The sequence below is a fragment of the Pan paniscus genome, chromosome 13 (assembly GCF_029289425.2).
Source record: "Pan paniscus chromosome 13, NHGRI_mPanPan1-v2.0_pri, whole genome shotgun sequence".
NCBI classification, from domain to species: Eukaryota; Metazoa; Chordata; class Mammalia; order Primates; family Hominidae; genus Pan; species Pan paniscus.
In genome coordinates, this window is record NC_073262.2 from 135,770,779 (window position 1) to 135,792,098 (window position 21,320).

The window sequence follows — 21,320 nt, forward strand, 5'->3', positions numbered from 1 at the left end:
AGTAGGTCTGGGGTGGGGCTGAGAATCTGCCCTTCCATGAAGTTCCCAGGTGATGTGCAGCTGCTGGTCCAGGGAACTCCCTTTGGGAACCACTGACCTAGAATAGATCAGAACGTTGGCAGAAAAAGGTATGATCTCAGTGTGGGTTTTTGGTCTCCCCAGGAACCTTGAGTTCGCTGGGAGGGAGATCAGCCCACCCAGGCTGGAACCTTCTGAATCTTCCCAGGGCTTCTGGCTGCCTGCTTAGCACCCTGGTCACTTTAGAGAGAGATGCCGGGGGAGGATCGCAGCAGCCGCCTTCCTCTGCCCCGCCGAGAAGCCTGAGGCTGCCGCCATCTGCACTGCTCCTGCATTTTCTCATCTCCCGCTCTCTGCCCAGCGGCTCCCACCCTGCAGGACCCTGTTTCGCCCACCCCTTGCCAGCTCCTCACTCACTGCCCCTCTCACCCTGCCTTCGGGTGATTTCTGGCCCCTTGGCAAGTGTGTCTGTTTGATATTTTGATTCTTCTTTCTGCTCTTCTTTTTAGGGAACAAGGGAGCCGTGGGGGTGTCGTTCATGTTCAATGGAACCTCCTTAGGGTTCGTCAACAGCCACTTGACTTCAGGAAGTGAAAAGAAACTCAGGTAATGGAACTCCTTCCCCCCAAGAGTGTGCATTTGGGCTGTCTGCCCAGACACGCCTCACACCTCTAAGCACCAGAAGGACCTGCTCAGCTCCTGCCTTTGACCTTGTGGATGTCCTGTGGCCTTTCAGGGCCCAGCACAGTCTCATCAAAGGCAACTGCAGCACCATAGTGACCTCACGTGTGGAGGAATTTTGTCTGAAGGTCAGAAAAGATATTTCCTTGTGTCATTAGCCTGATGGACCGCTAACTAGCACTGTTTCTAAAGCGGAAAGCCTCCTCCGGGGCCTCCTTACAAATCCAAGCTGATCTTGCCTACCTGGGGCCCAGGAATGAAGACAGCCATCTAGAATCTTCACTGTTCTGATTCTCTGCTGAGCAGATGCTGCTGCTCCTGGGCCCCTGCCCTCTGTGCACCCAGTGTGGCCTCAAATGCCCTTTGCATCCTGGCTGTGCCATATTTGCACACTAAGGAGGTCAGCTGCAGCAGGGCTGGAGGGCTGAGTCTCACTTCCCCCCACCTGCTATGCTCCTCGCCCCACACCTATGGCAGGAGTGACTTCCTGCCACAGTGGAGGGGGAACCAGTGACCCCGTGCTAGGTGGCCGCTTTTTCCTTGCATTAGGCGAAACCAAAACTATATGAACATTCTCCGGTTCCTGGCCCTGGGCGACAAGAAGCTGAGTCCCTTTAACATCACTCACCGCTTCACGCACCTCTTCTGGTTTGGGGATCTTAACTACCGTGTGGATCTGCCTACCTGGGTAAGGGCTGCCCGCCTGGGGCTGGGGCTGGGGCTGTATGAGATGGAGGCTCCCTTGAGTCAGCTTGGGGCAGGTGGTCGTGGAGACACGTGAATCAAGTGGGCTGAGGCGGCTGCTCCCCTTGGGGGCTCAACACTGTTTCCATTACTGAGCCTCAGCCGCTCCTCACAGTTCCCCTGTGCTCACGCCCGGTTCCCGTAACTGTCACAGCCACCCTGCCACCATCACTCTGCAGCCCGGGTCATCCAGCTGCCCGCCCCCAGCCCCGAAGCTTGTCAGGCCTGGATCAGCAGGGCTTCTCACCAGAGGCCCGGGCATGTTCTTGTTCCAGGAGGCAGAAACCATCATCCAGAAAATCAAGCAGCAGCAGTACGCAGACCTCCTGTCCCACGACCAGCTGCTCACAGAGAGGAGGGAGCAGAAGGTCTTCCTACACTTTGGTAAGAGCAGCAGCCCCGGCTGGGAGTGGTGGCTCACACCTGTAATCCCAGCACTTTAGGAGGCCGAGGCGGGTGGATCACGAGATCAGGAGATCGAGACCATCCTGGCTAACACAGTGAAACCCCGTCTCTACTTTAAAAAATACAAAAAATTAGCTTGGCGTGGTGGCAGGTGCCTGTAGTCCCAGCTACTTGGGAGGCTGAGGCAGGAGGATGGTGTGAACCAGGGAGGCGGAGCTTGCAGTGAGCCGAGATCGCGCCACTGCACTCCAGCCTGGCCAACAAAGACAGACTCCGTCTCAAAAAAAAAAAAAAAAAAAAAAAAAAAAGCAGCAGCCTCTCCTCTTGGAGCCTTTCCAGCCATCCTTTTGTCCCCTTTCCCCCGATTTCCTACCAGAAGAATAGGGAAAACTGGCCAGATGCAAAACCTGGGGAATCAGAATTGAAACGAAAGTCTCTCTGTTTCAGAGGAGGAAGAAATCACGTTTGCCCCAACCTACCGTTTTGAGAGACTGACTCGGGACAAATACGCCTACACCAAGCAGAAGGCGACAGGGGTGAGTCCTCTTCATAGACACCTTCCCTGCCCTCCATCTCCTCCCCGCTGGTGTCTGTTCCCAAAAGTTGAACAGAAAGTGTCTTCATCCATTAGGCAAAAAAAAAAAGGAAAGAAAAAAATTAGAAAGCACATGTTGATTTGTGTTACAGAGTAAATGGGAAGCCACACTTGTGCACTGCTTTGAGCTGGGAAAATAACCCTTGTGATTTACCTTCTGTCCAGATACTCTAAGATGCTGAGAGGATTTTAAAGTATTATTTCCTTAACTGGGTTCTGAAGATCATTTTTTTAAAGTCCCGTGATCAAATATATTTACTAAACTGCCGAGTGAATTAACATTAAGCAGGTTTCTTCACTGCAGGACTTATCAGAGCCTTTATGGGCCCAAGAGCACTGTGGTTCTCCATGAGGAAATCTGTATGCCAAACTCAGTTATTCATGGAACACCAATTAGTGTCTTATGAGGCCACTTGTTTTCCAAGGAACAGTGTTTTGGGGAAAGATGCAATAAAATATGTATTCATTTGTTCAAAGATATTTCCTGATGGCCTATTATGGGTTAGGCACTCTCCTAGGTGATGGGAGAGCAAAGATGTCTTTTCCAGGGACTTCACAGTAGGAAAAACAGATAGATATGCAACTAGCTGTAGCCAGAGCCAGAATGTGACAATGCCAGGGCAGGGAAGGATCAGGGAAGCCAGCCCCTGGCAGGATTCAAGGGTCAAATGGCTGGGACAGTGAGGTACCCAGGCCCACTAGAAGCCTAGGCCAATGGAGCACAAGTTCAAAGTGTCATGTGAAAGAGTTCTGGGCCCCATCTGGGCTCAGGAGAAAGTGAAGAACTGGAAGTGGGAGAGGAAGGCCAAGCGCTGGGTGGATTTTAGAACAGAGCAGGAGAGGAAGAGAATACAACTGAGAGGACAGGAGGAGATCCCGGACTGCTGTCACCCATGAGGCTGGGACCCCCAGGATGGGACACCCCGTTCCGCAGGGTCCACTGCCTGCTGTGTGGATAAGGTCACCTGGCCCAAAGGCACTGTCAGAGCAGGTCCTTGGGGATCCCTGTGCAGGCTGGTGAGGGATGGTTTGCTTTGACGTGAGTTTAAGTTGAGGCAGAGGAGGGCCTGAGATGGGAGAGTGGCCGGTCCTAGATGCCAGGATGACAGGCCACCGGGGGCCACTGCAAGCTCTGCCGGGCACTGGTGCATCAGAGTGGCATGTGCAGAATTGTGGTGGGCATTGCGGTAAAGGATGAGGACGCGGCAGGGGCATTGGTGAGGAGGCCGTTGTGCACATTCAGCTGAGCAACAGCTAGGGCCGAATCAGGGAAAAAACAGTGAAAATGAAAGAAAGGGGGAAATCGGATATATTGCGAGACCTGATTGCCATTGATAAAAACTGGAAAATCACAAGGCGGAGCCGGCTTGAAGGGGAAAAAAATAGAACTTGTTTTCAGACTTATTGATTGTATGACATCAGTGGAAGAACCCAGAGAAAATACCCAGAAGGCAGCTGAAAATAGCGATGCGTCGCTTAACAACGGGGATATGTTCCGAGAAGCGTGTCATTAGGTGACTTCGTCATTGTGGGAACCTCATGAAGTGTGTATACACAAAGCCCACTTCAGTTAGATGGTGTGGCCTATTGATCCTAGGCTACAAACCCGTATAGCATGTTACTTTACTGAATACTGTGGGCAACTGTAACACAATAAGTTTTTGTGTATCTAAACATTAAAAAGGTACAGTAAAAATATGGTATAAAAAGAAAAAAATGGGCTGCGTGCGGTGGCTCATGCCTATAATCCCAGCACTTTGGGAGGCCGAGGTGGGTGGATCACTTGAGGTTAGGAGTTCAAGGCCAGCCTGGCCAACACGGTGAAACCTTGTCTCTACTAAAAATACAAAAATTAGCCATGCATGGCGGTACACGCCTGTAACCCCAGCTACTCGGGAGGCTGAGGCAAGAGAATCGCTTGAACCCGGGAGATGGAAGTTGCAGTGAGCCGAGATCGCGCCATTGCACGCCAGCCTGGGTGACAGAGCAAGACTGTGTCTCAAAAAAAAAAAAAAAAAAGAAGGTGGTACACCTGTATAGGGCACTTACCATGAATGAAGCTTGCAGGCTTGGAAGTTGCTCTGGGTGAGTCAGTGAGTGAGTGGTGAATGAGTGCGAAGGCCTAGGACATTACTATGCACTGCTGTAGACCTTACAAACACTGTACACTTAGGCTACCCTACATTTATTTTTTAAATTTTCTTTTTCCAATAATAAACTAACCTTAGCTTACTGTAATTTTTTATTTATAAGCTTTTTATTTATAAACAATTTAATTTTTGACGCTTTTGTAATAAAATGTAGCTTAAAATACAAACACATTGTACAGCTGTACAGAAATATTTTATTTCTTTATATTCTTAATCTATAAGCTTTTTTTCGAGTTTTAAAATTTCAAAACTCTCATTTACATTGACTTTTTTGTTGAAAATTAAGATGTAGGCTGGGCACCGTGGCTTATGCCTGTAATCCCAGCATTTTGGGAGACCGAGGTGGGCGAGTCACCTGAGGTCAAGAGGTCGAGACCAGCCTGGCCAACATGGCAAAACTCTGTCTCTACTAAAAATAAAAATATTAGCTAGGCATGGTGGTGCGCACCTGTAATCCCAGCTACTTGGGAGACTGAGACAGGAGAATCGCTTGAACCCAGGAAGCAGAGGTTGCAGCGAACCGAGATGGCGCCACTGCACTCCTGCCTGGAGCAAGGCTCCGTCTCAAAAAAAAAAAAAAAAAAACCATAAATGCACACATTAGCCTAGGCTGAAACAGGCTCAGGATGGTCAATGACATTATCACCCACCTCCACATCTCATCCCATGGAAGGTCCTCGGGGCAATAACATGGAGCTGTCATCTCCTATGATGACAATGTCTTCTTCTGGTTACCTCCTGAAGGACCTGCCTGAGGCTATTTTATAGTTAACATTTTCTTATAAGTAGGAATACACTCTAATGATAAATAATATCGTAAACACGGAAATGAGTGACAGTTGTTTATCATTATCAAATATTATGTACTGAACAGAATTGTACTGTTACGCTTTTACACAACTGGCAGTGCAGTGGGCTGGTTTGCACCAGCATCCCCAGAAGCATGTGAGTAATGTGTTGCGCTGTGACGTGATGACAGCTACAGCAGCACTACGTGATGGGGATTTTCCAGCTCCATTATAATTTTGTAGGACCTCTGTCCTATATGCAGTCCATTACTGTGGTACATGACTATTTGTGGAGCCCCACGGGTAATTCTCAGAGGCAGGTGATGCCGAGAACTGCAATGTTAAGAAGTAACTGTTTAGGCTGGGCACAGTGGCTCATGCCTGTATTCCCAACACTTTGGGAGCTGAGGCAGGTAAATCATTTGAGGCCAGGAGTTTGAGACCAGCCTGGCCAACATGGTGAAACCCCATCTCTACTGAAAATACAAAAATTAGCCAGGTGTGGTGGCACACTCCTGTGATCCCAGCTACTCAGAAGGCTGAGTCAGGAGAATTGTTTGAATCCGGCAGACAGAGGTTGCAGTGAGCTGAGATTGCCCCACTGCACTCCAGCCTGGGCAACAGAGTGAGACCCTGTCTCAAAAAAAAAAAAAAAAAAAGGACTTAACTAACTGTTTGGCAGAATCAATGAAAACTAAAAATGCACCTATTCTATGATTCAGTAATTCCGCTTTGGTGTGTGTTCAAGAGAAATTTGTATATTTGTTCACCAAAAATAGGTATAAGAATGTTTAGCCGGGCACGGTGGCTCATGCCTATAATCCCAGAGCTTTGGGAGGCCAAAGCAGGTGAATCACCTGAAGTCAGGAGTTCGAGACCAGTCTGGCCAACACCGCGAAACCCGTCTCTATACAAAATTAGCCGGGCATGCTGGTGGGCGCCTGTAATCCCAGCTACTCAGGAGGCTGAGGCAGGAGAATCACTGGAACCTGGGAGGTGGAGATGGTGGTGAGCTGAGACCATGCCACTGCACTCCAACCTCAGCAACAGGGCGAGACTCCATCTCAAAAAAAAAAAAAAAAAAAAGAATGTTTATGGCAGCCTTGTTTGTAATCTTCAAAAGTGAAAACAACCCTATGTCCATTAACAGTAGAGTAGATAAATGTGATACTTATAAACAATGGAACTTTTATAAGCAACGAAGTGGCTGAAGGAGTCCAACATAAAAGAGTATCTACTGAGTGAGTCCATTTATATATGTTCATATAAATTAATCAATGGAGATGTTAGTCACACTAATGCTCACCTTTAGGAGGCTCTGGTATTGAGAAGGAAGGCTTATGAGGGAAGCTTTAGGATGATGGCGGTTTTCTATATCTTGCTCTGGGTAGTGGGTAAGTGGGTTTATACAAACCTAAAAATGCATGGGACTGTACACTTATGGTTAGTACACTTTATGTAAGTTGTACCTAAAGTTTTTTTTAAAAAGTGAATGGTTCAGAAGTAGAGAGAATGAAAATAAAAACTTTTGTTTTTTTTTTTGAGATGGAGTTTTGCTCTTATTGCCCAGGCTGGAGTGCAGTGGCGCAATCTCAGCACACCACAACCTCCACCTTCTGGGTTCAAGCGATTCTCCTGCCTCAGCCTCCTGAGTAGCTGGGATTACAGGCATGTGCCACCATGCCCGGATAATTTTGTATTTTTAGCAGAGATGGGGTTTCACCATGTTGGTCAGGGTGGTCTCGAACTCCCGACCTCAGGTGATCCACCCGCTTTGGCCTCCCAAAGTGCTGGGATTACAGGCATGAGCCACCATGCCCAGCCTGAAAATAGAACATTCTTGAAAGAAAATTGGTAAAAGGAAGAAAAGAGAAAAGTAATTGAAGGAGATGACAGAGATAAGCTCTTTCAGGATGAGTTCCTTTATGTTTGTAGACAGAGAAGAAACAGCTAGAACATGAGGGGATAAGGATATTGATAAAAGAGGGTTGTTATTGCCAGTTTACCTTGTCTATCCCACCTAATGGACATCTTGCTCATCATTGCAGCCTGAGGCCCTGGAGAGGGCTTGTCATATAGTATTAATAGATACTGTTTGAGTGATTGGATAAGTAGGTAGACGGGTGTGTGAATGGTCAATGGATGAGTGGATGGGTGCGATGGATGGATGGATGGATGGATGGATGGATGAAGAGATGGATGGATGGATGAATAGGTGAATGGATAGGTGGGTGGGTGGGTGGATGGATGGATGGATGGGTGGATAGGTGGATGGATGGGTGGATAGGTGGATGAATGGGTGAATAGATGGATGGATGGATGGATGGATGAATGGGTAGGTGGGTGGGCAGATCGGTGAATGGGTAGGTGGGTGGGCGGATGGATGGATGGATGAGTAGATGGATGGATGAACAGGAGAATGGGTGGATGGATGGATGGATGGATGGATGAACAGATGGTTGGATGGATGAATAGGCGAATGGATAGGTGGGTGGGTGGGTGGATGGATGGATAGATGGATGGATGTGTGGGTGGGTGAATGGATGGATGGATGGGTGGATAGGTGGATGAATGGATGAATAGATGGATGGATGGATAGATGGATGGATAGGTGAATGGGTAGGTGGGTGGGCAGATGGATGGATGGATGGATGGATGGATGGATGGATGGATGAGTAGATGGATGGATGAATAGGAGAATGGGTAGATGGGTGGGTGGATGGATGGATGTGTGGGTGGGTGGAGGGAAGGATGGATGGATGGATAAATGGATGGATAGGTGGATGGGTGGATGGATGGATGGATGGATGGATGGATGGATGGATGGATGGATAGGTAAATGGGTAGGTGGGTGGGCGGAGGGATGGATGAATGGATGGATAGGTGGATGAATGGATGGGTGAAGGTTAGGTGGGTGGGCGGAGGGATGGATGAATGGATGGATAGGTGGATGAATGGATGAATAGATGGATGGATGAATAGGCAAATGGGTAGGTGGGTGGATGGATGGATGGATGGATGGATGGATGGATGGATGTGTGGGTGGGTGGAGGGATGGATAAATGGATGGATAGGTGGATGGGTGGATGGATGGATGGCTAGGTCGGTGGGTGGATGGATGGGTGGGTGGGTGGATGGATGAGTGGATGAATAGGTGGATGGGTGGATGGATGAATGGACAGGTGGTTGGATGGATGGGTGGATGGATAGATGAATGAATAGGTAGATAAGTGGATGGGTGGATGGATGAATGAATAGGTGGGTAGGTGGATGGATGGATGGGTGAATGAGTAAAGATGGGTAGATGGGGAGACGAAGAGGTGGATAGATGGATGAAAAGAACTGGGAGTGGAAGCTGAAGTGTGTTATTAAAGTAAGTGGCTGCAGAAAGTGAGCAGAGACTGAGTTGAAAATACAGGTGGGGGTTCATCTGAGTCAGAAAGAAAGTAAGAGAAGGTGAAGATACAAGGGATACTGAAGTAGTCAGGAGGATAGGTGAGGGAATACAGCAAGGTGAGTTATCTTATTCTAAAGAAGAAGGCATGGCAGTGGAGTCTGGACTTGAGCCATGTGAAAAAAGTTTAAAGCCACCTACAGGGAAATTCTATAAAAAGCCAACAGCCGATGAATTTGAGGATTACAGAGGCCACCAGTTAATCTGTTCTTTTACTGATTAAAAAAATAATAAGAGGCATTTTATAAAGCCTATGACTTTGATTTGCAGATGAAGTACAACTTGCCTTCCTGGTGTGACCGAGTCCTCTGGAAGTCTTATCCCCTGGTGCACGTGGTGTGTCAGTCTTATGGTGAGTCCAAACACTGGGGAAAGCAGAACAGGATCAGAGAATGGCACCAAGCTGGGAGGTGTGACTGCCCTAAAATCTAAGGGCTTCAGTCTGTTGATGTGTCAAAGGGAGGAATTCACTGTAACCCTAATCAGGCGACCTGGAAATGTTGATGCTTCTCTGCCTGTCTTGTGCTGCCACCTAATCCATATCCCCTGCTTTAGGAGACATTTGAATTATAGAGCACTTTTTTTCTTTTTCTTTTTGAGATGGAGTCTCACTCTGTCACCCAGGCTGGAGTACAATGGCATGATCTCATCTCACAACTTCCACCTCCTGGGTTCAAGCGATTCTCGTGCCACAGCCTCCCCAAGCAGCTGGGATTACAGGCTCCTGCCACCATGCCTGGCTAATTTTTGTATTTTTAGTAGAGACGGGGTTTCACCATGTTGGCCAGGCTGGTTGCAAACTCCTGACCTCAGGTGATCAGCCCACCTCGGCCTCCCAAAGTGCTGAGATTACAGGCATGAGCCACCGCGGCCGACCTGGAGCACTTTTTTAAAAATTCAGTTTTATTTCTTTTGAAAAGAACATATTAAGTGTGAACCATATGGAAGTGTTTTTGTAGGTCAGAAATAGTTATTGGAAATTCATATGGCTCAAACTAATACATGTCACAAGTGTGTACACATATATACACATATATATTTGGGGAGGTTTAACCATAAATTGAGTTAAATTGATTTTTAAAAGGCATAACATGTAATATTAAAATAAATAATTATGGAATAAGTTATCAAAACAATTAAGAAATAACTGTTAGCCAGGCAGTGTGCCACGTACCTATAGTCTCAGCTGCTCAATAGGCTGAGGTGGGAGGATCGTTTGAGCCCAGTAGTTCAAAACCAGCCTGGGCAACGTAGATTCCATCTCTGAAAAAAATGAAAGAAAGAAATGACTGTTAACTCTTGACCCTCAAAGTTGAAGGTGCACTGAAGGAGTTCTTAATTGCCTGAATGCTTATTCTGAAAAGCTACTGATTAGTTCCCATTACTTACAAAGTGAGACCTTAAAAATCCACAGAACAGAGTTGCTTTGAACACTTCACTGACTGAGAATTGTGGTATTTTATTATGTATGTATTTATTTATTTATTTATTGAGACGGAGTCTCTCTCAGTCGCCCAGGCTGGAGTACAGTGGCAAAATCTCGGCTCCCTGCAACCTCCGCCTGCCAGGTTCAAGTGACTCTCCTGCCTCAGACTCCCGAGTAGCTGGGATATCAGGCACGCAGCACCACGCCTGGCTAATTTTTTGTATTTTTAGTAGAGATGGGGTTACACCATGTTGGTCAGGCTGGTCTCGAACTCCTGACTTCAGGTGATCCACCCGCCTCAGCCTCCCCAGGTGCTGGGATTACAGGCCTAAGTCACTGCGCCAGGCCCAGTGGTATTATTTTTAAAACACTGCGAATTCCCACACAATGGCCTCTAAAGGATGGCCACCCCGGTCCTTGGAGCAAGGAGAGGGGTGGGGGAATGCTGCCCGCTGGCCACCTTTGTGGCTCCCACTCTGTCTCTGGGGACTGGCAAATTTGGTCTCACTTATTTAACTCTGGTCCTATACATTGAACTGACTTCCATTCCAGTGCATGTCTCCTCCTATTGCCCAGAAGAGCCCAGAGCAGCTACCCTGAAATAGTTTAACACACGCACCCTGCATTCCTTGCTGAAGGACTGAGCTCTGTCTCCCAGAAGTGACGTCACTAGACAAACTTCACACAACACCTTTAGATGTGTGGGAAGGCAACCTGCCCTCGTAGCCACGGCCAGGGCATTGTTCCAGCTTCCAAAGCTCAAAGTGCCTGAGTCCTACCCTCTGCCTGCAGCCTCCTCACTTGTGCATTCCCTCCTTGCCACCCGTCGGACTCTCCAGGCCTGTCACTCCTTCCCAGCCACACGCAGGGTCAACCCTGTCAATACTGTCCTTCCCACATCCTGCAGCTCCGTGCATCCTGCCAATTCTTGTCTCAACCATCTGTCTGCTTCAGCCAGCCTCTGCCGAGAGTCAGGAGATAGTGGAGGCTTGTAGAATTACCACTTACTGTTTTGCACCTAAACTTGGCATTCAAAACTGCTCGACAGTGGAGGCTTTAGAGAAAGAGGAGGGAGATCAGTCCGGAAGTGGCAATGAGGAGCAGGAAGGACACCCTTTGCCCCCACCTCTGGGCCCGGAATATGAGGGTTGGGGAGGAAAACAAGCCTCACCAGAGAGGCAGCAGTGTCTTCCGGGGAGGGCTGGGTTTGGGAGGTGACAGGAAGATTAAAGATACAGGGAATTTTGCTAATGATATTTCATTGAGTGCCAGAGGGCTCAGTAGAAGCGTTTAATGAGTTGGGGTTGAGGGGAGGCAAGATGTTGGAAAAGAAAAGGGAGTGAATGTCCAGAGCTCAGGAAACAGGGGTGACCTGGGAGCCTCAGTCTTCTCATGACAATTAACATAGCAGGCGTATCAGCTGTCTATTGCTGCATAAAAAACTGTCCTAAAACTCAGTGACTTAAAGCAAACATTTATTTGCTCGTGAGTCTCTGTGCTAGGCTGAATTTGGACTGCTCACCTCTGCTCTAGTTGGTGTCATCTGGGCACACTCAGGCAGGAGCCCATCAGATCTGGGGTCGGCTGGCTGTCAGCAGGCATAGGGGTGGTACTCATCATCCAGCAGGCCAGTGCTGGCTTCTTAGCTTCCTGGTCTCAGGGTTCCCAGATGCGAGTGGCACCAATGGAAGTTCTTCTTAAGGCTCTGTTGGCCTCATGTTTACTAAGGTCCCATTGGCCAAAGAAAGTCACATGACCAAGCCCAGACTCATGGTGGGAGGGGACCACAGAGAGTGTGGTTACTGGGAGGAGGACTGGGTCTTTGAGGGTCACCCATCTTACAGTCCACCTCCTAGGCTTAAGGGCACACTGTAGTGCCATTGCTATTATGTTCAGTACATATCTGAAATATTCTGAATGCTTAAAAAAAAAAAACCCTGCTCGTCAACCCATTAAATTCTCCCTGGAACACCCCTCCTCCACTGCCACAGCAAACCTGTACCCCTGCGCTCAGCCTGACTCCCCACCTCCATCCTCTCCTGCCTCACATAGCACTGGACCTCACTGATTTCTTCCTGCTTGTGTCCAGTTTTTTGTTTTTTTTGTTTTGTTTTGTTTTGTTTTTTGAGACAGTCTTGCTTTGTTATCCAGGCTGGAGTGCAGTGGCGCCATCCTGGCTCACTGCAATGTCAGCCTCCCAGGTTCAAGTGATTCTCCGCCTCAGCCTCCCAAGCAGCTGGGATTACAGGCGCCCACCACCACGCCCGGCTAATTTTTGTGTTATTAGTAGAGACGGGGTTTTGCCATGTTGGCCAGGCTGATCTCGAACTCCTGGCCTCAAGTGATCCACCCACCTTGGCCTCCCAGAGTGCTGGGATTACAGGCGTGAGCCACCGTGCTTGGCCTCAGGTCCAGTTTTTAGGCTGATGCCCTCGCATCTTCCTCCCTCCTGTCTCAGAGAAGGGGTAGCCTCCTCTTTCTTTCCTGCCTAGCCTGTGCCCCTGGACCCTTGACTCCATCTATTCCTTCTCCACTACCAACCAGTGCCCCCACTCCCATCCTTCTCTCCTGTCCCTTTCTCTGTTCTGTCTCATAGTTTCCATGTGTTTCTCTGGTGATCCTTAGTAAGTGAGATTTTTTTCTTTTCATGTTTATTAGCCATCTGTATTTTTTGGTGAATTTTCTGTCCATATCCTTTGGTTGGTTGAAGGGTAGAGTGTTTATCTTTTTCTTGCTGATTTGTAAATGCTTTCTAAAAAGGATGCCAAGTCTGTTTTATCACCTTCTTGGTCTCCTTTGCTGGCGGTTTTTCCTTTGCCCGCCCGTTCATGGTTGGTGTGCCCTGGAATTCCATCCTCGTCTCTTCTCATCCTTCGTGTGAAAGCCCAGACATGCTCAGGTCTTCTGCTTCCACCTAATCCTAAGACTCCACATCTAAAGATGCATCTCCAGCCTTGAGTGCCCATTTCCTGCCAGGCATCTCCAACGGGCTATCTTGAAAGAACTGTCTTTCTAGAACTGTCCTCTTCCTCTTGCCCCTTCCCAAAGTGCTCTGCTGCCTCCATTCTCACCCGAGCACCAAGCTCCTTAACAGAGTTTTCTACGCTTAGCATCCTCCGCTCTCTCCCGGTTCTATGAGGCATCATGGGATGGAAAAGGTGTCCTGTCTCTCCCACCGATGAGCTGAGTGGCCTTAAGTCCCCTTCCCACCCTGTGTTTGGGGCTCTTCATCAATAAAATAAAGTGAGCCAGGCATGGTGGCTCACGTCTGTAATCCCAGCACTTGGGAGGCTGAGGCGAGTGGATCACCTGAGGTCAGGAGTTCAAGACCAGCCTGGCCAACATGGCAAAACCTCATCTCTACAAAATGCACAAAAGTTAGCTGGGCATGGTGGCACGCACCTGTACTCCCAGCTACTCGGGTGGCTGAGGCATGAGAATTGCTTGAGCCTGGGAGGTGGAGGCTGCAGTGAGCCGAGATCGTGCCACTGCACTCCAGCCTGGGCAACAGAGCAAGACTCTGTCTCAAAAATAAGTAAATAAATAAATAAAATGATTAGACCAGAAAAATCTCCATGGTTCACACTCCCTAATCAATTCAGAAAGTCTCAGGTCTTTAGGAAAAATGAGCACAGGCTTCTTTTGTCCATGGAGGAGGCAGTGTCCACACTGTCTTCCACTGAACACTTTAAGCATTGCTGTGGAAGGACAACAGGACAACAGGTGCAAAACTTCGCACTTCTGGAGGGCTCCATAACTAAAGTTTCTTTCTGCTTTAGGGTTGCCATCCTTGGCCTGACCGGAAGGGCTTCTCCTTCCTTGCTTAAAAATGCCTTCCCTCCCCTGCAGGCAGTACCAGCGACATCATGACGAGTGACCACAGCCCTGTCTTTGCCACATTTGAGGCAGGAGTCACTTCCCAGTTTGTCTCCAAGAATGGTAAGCAAAGGACGGTGTCTGTTTCTCTGTTTTCCTCAATGACAAGGAGTGTTGGGAGCTTGTCTTCGGGTGACAGTCAGTGGTCTGCATTAGAGGAAGGCTCATTTTTCCAGGCAAGTCCACAATATCAGTCAGTTTCTTCATGTCCCAGCCACAGCACAATTGCAGTCCAGAGAATTTACTTGCTGTGCTTGGCAAGTATGTCAGCCTTTTGAGCCTCAATTTTAGTCTGAAAACGTGGGTAAATCAGTGTTTACCAAGGTGTGGCCTGAAGACACTGAAGATAATTCTCTGGGTGGGGTGGGAGGAGGGGGCGGGGGACATGAATAAACATTTATTAGTAATGCCTTTATTTTAACATGTTTTACATTTATGTCTTCTGTTTAAGGCAAGCACCATTGCTTTTCCATTTAGTATTGTGATATACCTTATTCAGCTACACTTAATTTTAAAAAGTGAGTCTATTTAGAGAAAATATGAAGTAAAGAGTAGCACAGGTGCGTGGCAGGCAGAGATGGTAAAAATCATTAAGATGGGATGCAAATGACTGAGTTTTGGGAAACACCACAGTAAATAATATTTAGATTTGCAGGTAATTTTTCAAATAATCCAGCTCAGCCCTGGTTGCCAGGCCACCCTCATCCCAGCTGGGCCAGGTGTTCTCTGTAATGTGCCCATCCAGCCCTTGGCCTAGGTGACCAGGGAGCCATGTTGTCTCTGCCCAGTCTCTGCTTCCGCGGTCAGCCCAGTAGTCACCGGGCTCCTTTAGGAAGACCAAGCGTAGGGGACCCAAATACAAGGAAAGACCATCTTGCTCTGTGTCCTTCATGCCCTGGGGGACATACGTGAGGCCGGAGCACTGTCTTCCTGGGGTGCTCTTATCTATCCTATTGTATCTAACATCCATGGCCCCAGAAATGTGACCTCCCTCCTCCACCCAAGCCTTGACCCACCATCGTGTCTCCTTCCTAAGTCTGGCCACTGTGCCTTTCTAGAATCTTCCTAGTCCTTAGGCTGGACCTCTTCCCCGACTTCCACCCATCTCTCCTTTCTCTGAGCTCCTGCAGCCTTGAAGGGGTTGCCCTTGCCATCTCCTCCTCTATTCCGGGGTAGGGCATCCTCCATGTCAGGCTGGGCTTCCCTCCACGGGGGCTCAGTACACAGCAGATGCTGGAAAACACTGATCACGGGGATTGAGCATTGACAGGGCATCTACCTAAGCCAAGCCTGGACTGGGCACTGTGGGGTTTAGAAAGAGAAAGGAAAGAAGGAGGGATGTGAGGGATGGAGGAAGGAAAGGTTTGTTCATGGTCTCCGAACAAGTCTCTGTTCTGTGGCTCAAAATTTCTATGAAAGAACAGAACACTTGTTTAAAAGCAGCTTAAGGATGCTTGCAAAAGCAGGCAAGTTAACTCTGTACAAATGAGCTTATGGAGTCCAGAGTAAGGAGTGGGGATAACTGTGCCTAAGGGAGAGAGAGCTGCTAGCACTCATTATCTGAACTCAGAAACAGCATTGATCTGGGTATTGAGCAACCGAGCCATTGTACAAAGTCTTTTTGCTGGAACTAGCTGGGAGCCTGAAATAATGGGGGTATTGCCTGAGGTCACATAGCTTTAGTGACAGAGATGAAATGAGGTCCGGACTCCTGGGACTCTGCATCTTTCTGCCCCACTCTGCCCTGGCCAGCTCACGATGCATCAGAGAGGTTGAGGATGCTCGGCTGGGTGCTGGATTTCGCTGTAGCTTTAGTTCTCCTCCCACTAGACTCCCACCTTCCTGGGACCCTGAGAAGGAGCTCAGTATGTGGCATGAGAACTAATTTGAAATGCTCCATCTCCAGGCACATTGTGGAACTGAATCCGTGTTCTCCCCTGTTCCAGGTCCCGGGACTGTTGACAGCCAAGGACAGATTGAGTTTCTCAGGTGCTATGCCACATTGAAGACCAAGTCCCAGACCAAATTCTACCTGGAGTTCCACTCGAGCTGCTTGGAGAGTAAGTGGCTGCTGAGCCACCTTCTGGGCAGAACTGCCCGGAGCCTTCTTATAAACACCTTTCATACTTGGCACTTTGCCCCATATCTTCTCTCCCTGGAAAGGACTCACGAAGCAGATCAGAGAAGTGGGGCTGCAGGTGGATGACTCAAGGGGACACTCAGTTATTGTGAGGGGTCCCCCTGTGGCCTGTGCAGCCCTAGGGGCAGGGGTGGCCATGAATGTACTGACCCCTCAGTCCCTTGTAGGTGGCAAGCAGGGTCCAATCCCTGGCCCTCAGGGCGGACTGTGACCCACTCTAGGTTCCCTGCAAGCTGGGGCTCTGACTCAACCAGAGAGTGTTGGGCCCAGGTCCAGACCTCAAAGAGCCGGTGTGAGGGCCTGAGCAGTAGCTGCCTGTTGTTGCCCTGGCCCCTCTTGCTCGTTGGAGATCACAGCGTCTTTCTCGGGGGGACTGCAGCATCTGAAAGCAAGCAGGAGATGGACAGGCTCCCCTGAGCCAGCAGCATTTAGCACAAACTGTGTTTAGGAAACACCCTTTCTGGGTGACATTTCTAGGCAGATTGTCTAAAGCTGTTTCATGGCTAGGGAAGAGCTGCGTGTGTCCAGCCGTCTTCGCTGAGATGGTCTGCACAGTGGTCAGGGGAGGAAAGGGGGGCATCACCTCCTCAAAAGGGCATTTTGTGAGGGCCTGGCTGGGATGCTTCCAGAAATCAGGAAGAAGCGTGTGCTGCCAATTCTGCCCCTCTGGTCCCTGCCTCCTTCTCCAACTGAGGTGGGCCCAGGCCTGGTGCTAGAGCGGCCTTTGCCACTGAGTCCCCAAGCTCCAGTTCACCCAGCAGGGTCAAAGCGGTTCGAAAAATGATGAGGATTTTTGTGCGGGTGTTTTTAATAAACTATCAAGACAGTTCCATACATTTCTATGGAAACAGCATATTAGGAAGCTTAAATTAGAATTTCAAAAGGCTGCTATCTTGAGTGGCGTGGGACGAGCTGTCAAGTTTCCTAATCTTTTTGCCTGTGATGTGATGATTTCTTTGTTGCCTGGTTTGTTGCAAAGAGGAACTGAAAAGGAGGGGGAATCTCTTTGATTTTCCTAAAAATAATTAGACCATGTTGGCAAATGACCAATCCCTGCACAAAAACAGAATCCCCGGCAGGCCTGACTCCTAAATGATGCTGAGGCCCCGAGATAAAAAAAAAAAAAAAAAAAAAAAAAAAAAGGGAGAGAGCACATCTTCCTAGGTCTGGGTGGGGTGACCCCAGGGAGTCTTTTCTGTCTGGTTCTTGCTCTGTTTTCTGAAAACCAGCCTTTTTGTCCTCCAACAGGTTTTGTCAAGAGTCAGGAAGGAGAAAATGAAGAAGGAAGTGAGGGGGAGCTGGTGGTGAAGTTTGGTGAGACTCTTCCAAAGGTAATTCTAGAGCAAGGCATTCCCCAGAGGGAGATTTGCATTTACTAGGCCAGTAGTACCAGCCAGTGGCAGAGCTATGGCCAGGCCTGACCAGAGGAAGCAGGAATCTCATAGACCAAATGTAGAAAGAGACCCACTCTAGGAGCAAGCTCTCGCTCAAGGTGGTTCATAACACACTTTACAGCAGTGGGTATGTGGCCTTATTATTCCTAAATGGTTTCAGTTCCCCTAAAGGATCACAGAAGGGATCTAGAGGTCAGCTCGTCTAACCACATGATTTTGCAAAGAAGGAAACTCAGGTGCAGGGCCAAGCGCTGTTTGCTCATGGCCTCATGGTTGCAGTAACACACCTAGGACGCAACCCCAAGACCCCGATCCCCTCTTTGACGCTTGTTTTCCTATTCAGTGCTGGTTCATAGAATCTAGTACAAAGAGGCGTAGAGAGGGGTCCATTGGCTACTGATCATACACTGGTGAACACACGAAGTACTTGACATGTCTGTGGCCCTGCGAGAGCAGAAGGTGGAATTGGAAACACTCAGCCAGACCTTAGTGGGAACACATTCTTCTTTGCTATAGAAAAAATGGTTTTCTGGCCTGGTGTGGTGGCTCACACATATAATCCCAGCACCTAGGAAGCCAAGGCAGGGGGATTGCTTGAGCCCAGAAGTTCAAGACCAGCCTGGGAAACATAGTGACACCCCATCTCTACCAAAAAAATTTTTTTTCTTTTTTTTCTCTTGTTTTTTTTTCTTTTTCTCTTTCTTTCTTTCTTTTTTTTTTTTTTTTTTTTTTGAGACAGTCTTGCTCTGTTGCCCAGGCTGGAGTGCAGTGGCGTGATCTCGGCTCACTGCAACCTCGACCTCCCAGGTTCAAGCGATTCTCCTGCCTCACCCTCCTGAGTAGCTTGGACTACAGATGTGCACCACCACACCCAGCTAATTTTTGTACTTTTAGTAGAGATGGGGTTCCTCACGTTGGCCACGCTGGTTTCAACTCCTGACCTCAAGTGATCCACTGGTCTCGGCCTCCCAAAGTGATTAGAGGTATGAGCCACCGCATCCAGCCTAAAACATTTTTTTAAAATTAGCCAGACATGATGGCGCATGCCTGTAGTCCTAGCTGCTCTGGAGGCTGAGGCGGGAGGATAACCTGAGCCTAGGAGATCCAGGCTGCAGTAAGCTATGATCATGCCACTGCACTCCAGCCTGGGTGACGCAGTGAGACGCTGTCTCTTTTTTTGTTCATTTGTTTTTCTACTGAAACTGCTTTTGTGGAGCTAAATTGACAGTGGAGATGTTGGGTGTCCTTGAGTACAAGCTTATTATGAGCTTATTAGTTGTTCATGCTGGGTGGGAAGTGGAGTTTCTTTCTCACGCCATGAGGGAGGGGTGGAATGAAGGGGAGTCCCAGGCCAGGCAGATCCATCACAGGAGGTGGGGCGTCTTGGAGGCTCCCCTAGGAGATTCCCTCAGAGGTGACACTCGAGGTGAATTTTAAAAGGACAGTCTTAAGCAGGCAGAGGGACCATTCTCTCCTGAGACTGGGGTAGGATGTTGGCAGGTTTCAGGGGGCTGGACCCACATTGGCATTAACCTTTGATTGGAACCAACTCTCAGGCCATGTAAAAAGGCCATGTCATCTCCGGAGCAAAGGCTGATGCCTGAACTCCAGATTCCCCCAGCTGCGGCACAATTCCAAATGACTCAGAGGCTGCGGCCAGCTCACATGGCTCTGACTGGGGTCTCCCACTGAAGCCCCAGAAGAGCTGTCAGAAGTCCCTGTTCTGGGGCTGTCTTCAGGCCCCTGAGTCATGGGGGCTCTGGGCTCCAAGGAGACATTTCTGCCTCACCCGGCCCAAGCCCGTCCTCCTGCTCCTCCTCCCTGGCTGCTTCCAGGCAGGGCCTGAACAGTAGTTTCTTCCTTTGGTGAAGGTGGAAAAGAGAGCAGCACCCCATTCCACAACATGTTCACCCCCTGGTCCAGCTCAGGGACCCCTAGGGCCCCTGTCTTCCTCCACTCCCCACATCCTCACAGCCGCCAAGTCCTGCTGTTCCTCTTGCCTCTGTCCCCTCCCTCAGTCCCCCTGCCCCCTCCCAGGGGGTCCACTCCTCCTGCCTCTTGCTGAGGCATCCTGAACGCTGATGGATCTTTCTGGAATGCCTCTCTGATCCTGGAGTCCCCCTCTTTATCCGGTCGACTCCCTGTTGCCCAGTGAGGCAAGCAGCCTCATCTGCTGTTCCCACAGGACTGCAGGGGCCTTCACCGTCTCCTGCTCCCTGACCCCCGCCCCACCCCTGTTGCCTGGCAGCCTCCTCTGTTCACCCTGTAAATCCCTGCTGTGGCCCCCTAGATAGTTCTCCTCCCTGCCACCCCCTGCCAGGGTGGTGGTGTCGCACAGAGACATTTGTTGTTCAGATGTCTGTCACCCCATTTCCACTCCATCCCAGGGAGGACCGGGTCTTCCTCCAGCATCCAAGAACCCCAGCTGTGGCCCTGGGTCTAGCTTAGAGCCTGACATCACCTCATGCCAGGAGCCAAGTGATAATTGGTGCAGCCGTAGAACCCTGGAGTACCCAGAGCTCCACTGCAGTTTCCAGTCATCTGTTCTGGAACTTTTTTTTGAGACTGAGTCTCGTTCTGTTGCCCAGGCTGGAGTGCAGTGGTGCCATCTCGGCTCACTGCAACCTCCGCCTCCGAGGTTCAAGCGATTTGCCTGTCTCAGCCTCCCGAGTAGCTGGGACGACAGGCACACCCCATCAAGCCTCGCTAATTTTTGTATTTTTTAGTAGAGACGGGGTTTCACCATGTTGGCCAGGCTGGTCTTGAACTCCTGACCTCAAGTGATCCACCCACCTCGGCCTCCCAAAGTGCTGTGATTATAGGCATGAGCCACTGCGCCTGGCCTGGAACTTTCTGAATGGAGATATAGTGAGTCTGCCCTGTTGGCCAACATGGTGCCCAGAGCCCTGTACCAGGAGCCTTTTGGTGTCTGGAAAGGAAGGGAGGGAATCGCCTAGAACAAAGTATCACCTTTTTATTTGGCCCTTCTGTATGGGAGTCATCGTGAGAAACAGCCCCACATCTGAAAAAGTCATAACTCGTAGCAGACGAGGAGCTAGTGTGCGTGTGATGCTCCTCCCTGCACTTGCCCGGACACAGCCCCCACTGGCCAGTGCTGTGCAAAGCCTGTTAGCAGCAACACCCCCTGCCAGCCAGGCCAGCAGGGCCTCTGGGGGAGCTGGCACTCCCCAGCTCTGGAAACTTGCTCGCAGATGGAATGTGGGAGCCTGTGTCTGTCATTCGCTGAGCCACACCCCCAACAATCGGTAGGACACTCCAGGCCCAGCTGGGGGCTCTGCCAGGATGGACACAGAGGCTGCATCGTCCCTAGATAGGGGCAAGCCAGACAGGGGCAGGGCTGGGATGCAGCCACAGTCCTGGAGGGGGCCAAGGAGAAATTCTGTGCTCTGTGGGGGGAGCCTGGTGCAGGGTGGAGTGCATGGATCATTCCAGACCTGGTGCCTGGCCCCACTTCCCCGCCAGCCTGCCTTCTCCTCCATGACCCTGGCCTAGGGATGGGAAGGAACGGGGGCAAAGGATGGGGCCCATCTGGGGTCAGGCCTTCTTGCTGGGACCTGGGAGCCAGCTCAGTTTAGGAGGCCTGGGGTGCAGCGTGGAGGTGAGGGGGACAGGGAAGGAAGCTAACCCC

At 49.7% G+C, this 21,320-nt stretch overlaps 1 protein-coding gene across 2 annotated transcripts in view; it reads left to right on the forward strand.

Moving 5' to 3' along the window:
• Nucleotides 1–21,320, forward strand: part of INPP5D (inositol polyphosphate-5-phosphatase D) — a 148,968-nt gene that overhangs the window by 109,320 nt on the left and 18,328 nt on the right. For both annotated transcript variants that reach the window (XM_003813132.4, XM_008965726.4), the window contains exons 14-21: nucleotides 528–624; nucleotides 1,249–1,387; nucleotides 1,719–1,827; nucleotides 2,296–2,384; nucleotides 9,106–9,187; nucleotides 14,111–14,200; nucleotides 16,084–16,197; nucleotides 17,526–17,608. In XM_003813132.4, coding sequence (XP_003813180.1) covers nucleotides 528–624; nucleotides 1,249–1,387; nucleotides 1,719–1,827; nucleotides 2,296–2,384; nucleotides 9,106–9,187; nucleotides 14,111–14,200; nucleotides 16,084–16,197; nucleotides 17,526–17,608 — 803 coding nt within the window. The remainder of the gene's footprint in view (nucleotides 1–527; nucleotides 625–1,248; nucleotides 1,388–1,718; nucleotides 1,828–2,295; nucleotides 2,385–9,105; nucleotides 9,188–14,110; nucleotides 14,201–16,083; nucleotides 16,198–17,525; nucleotides 17,609–21,320) is intronic.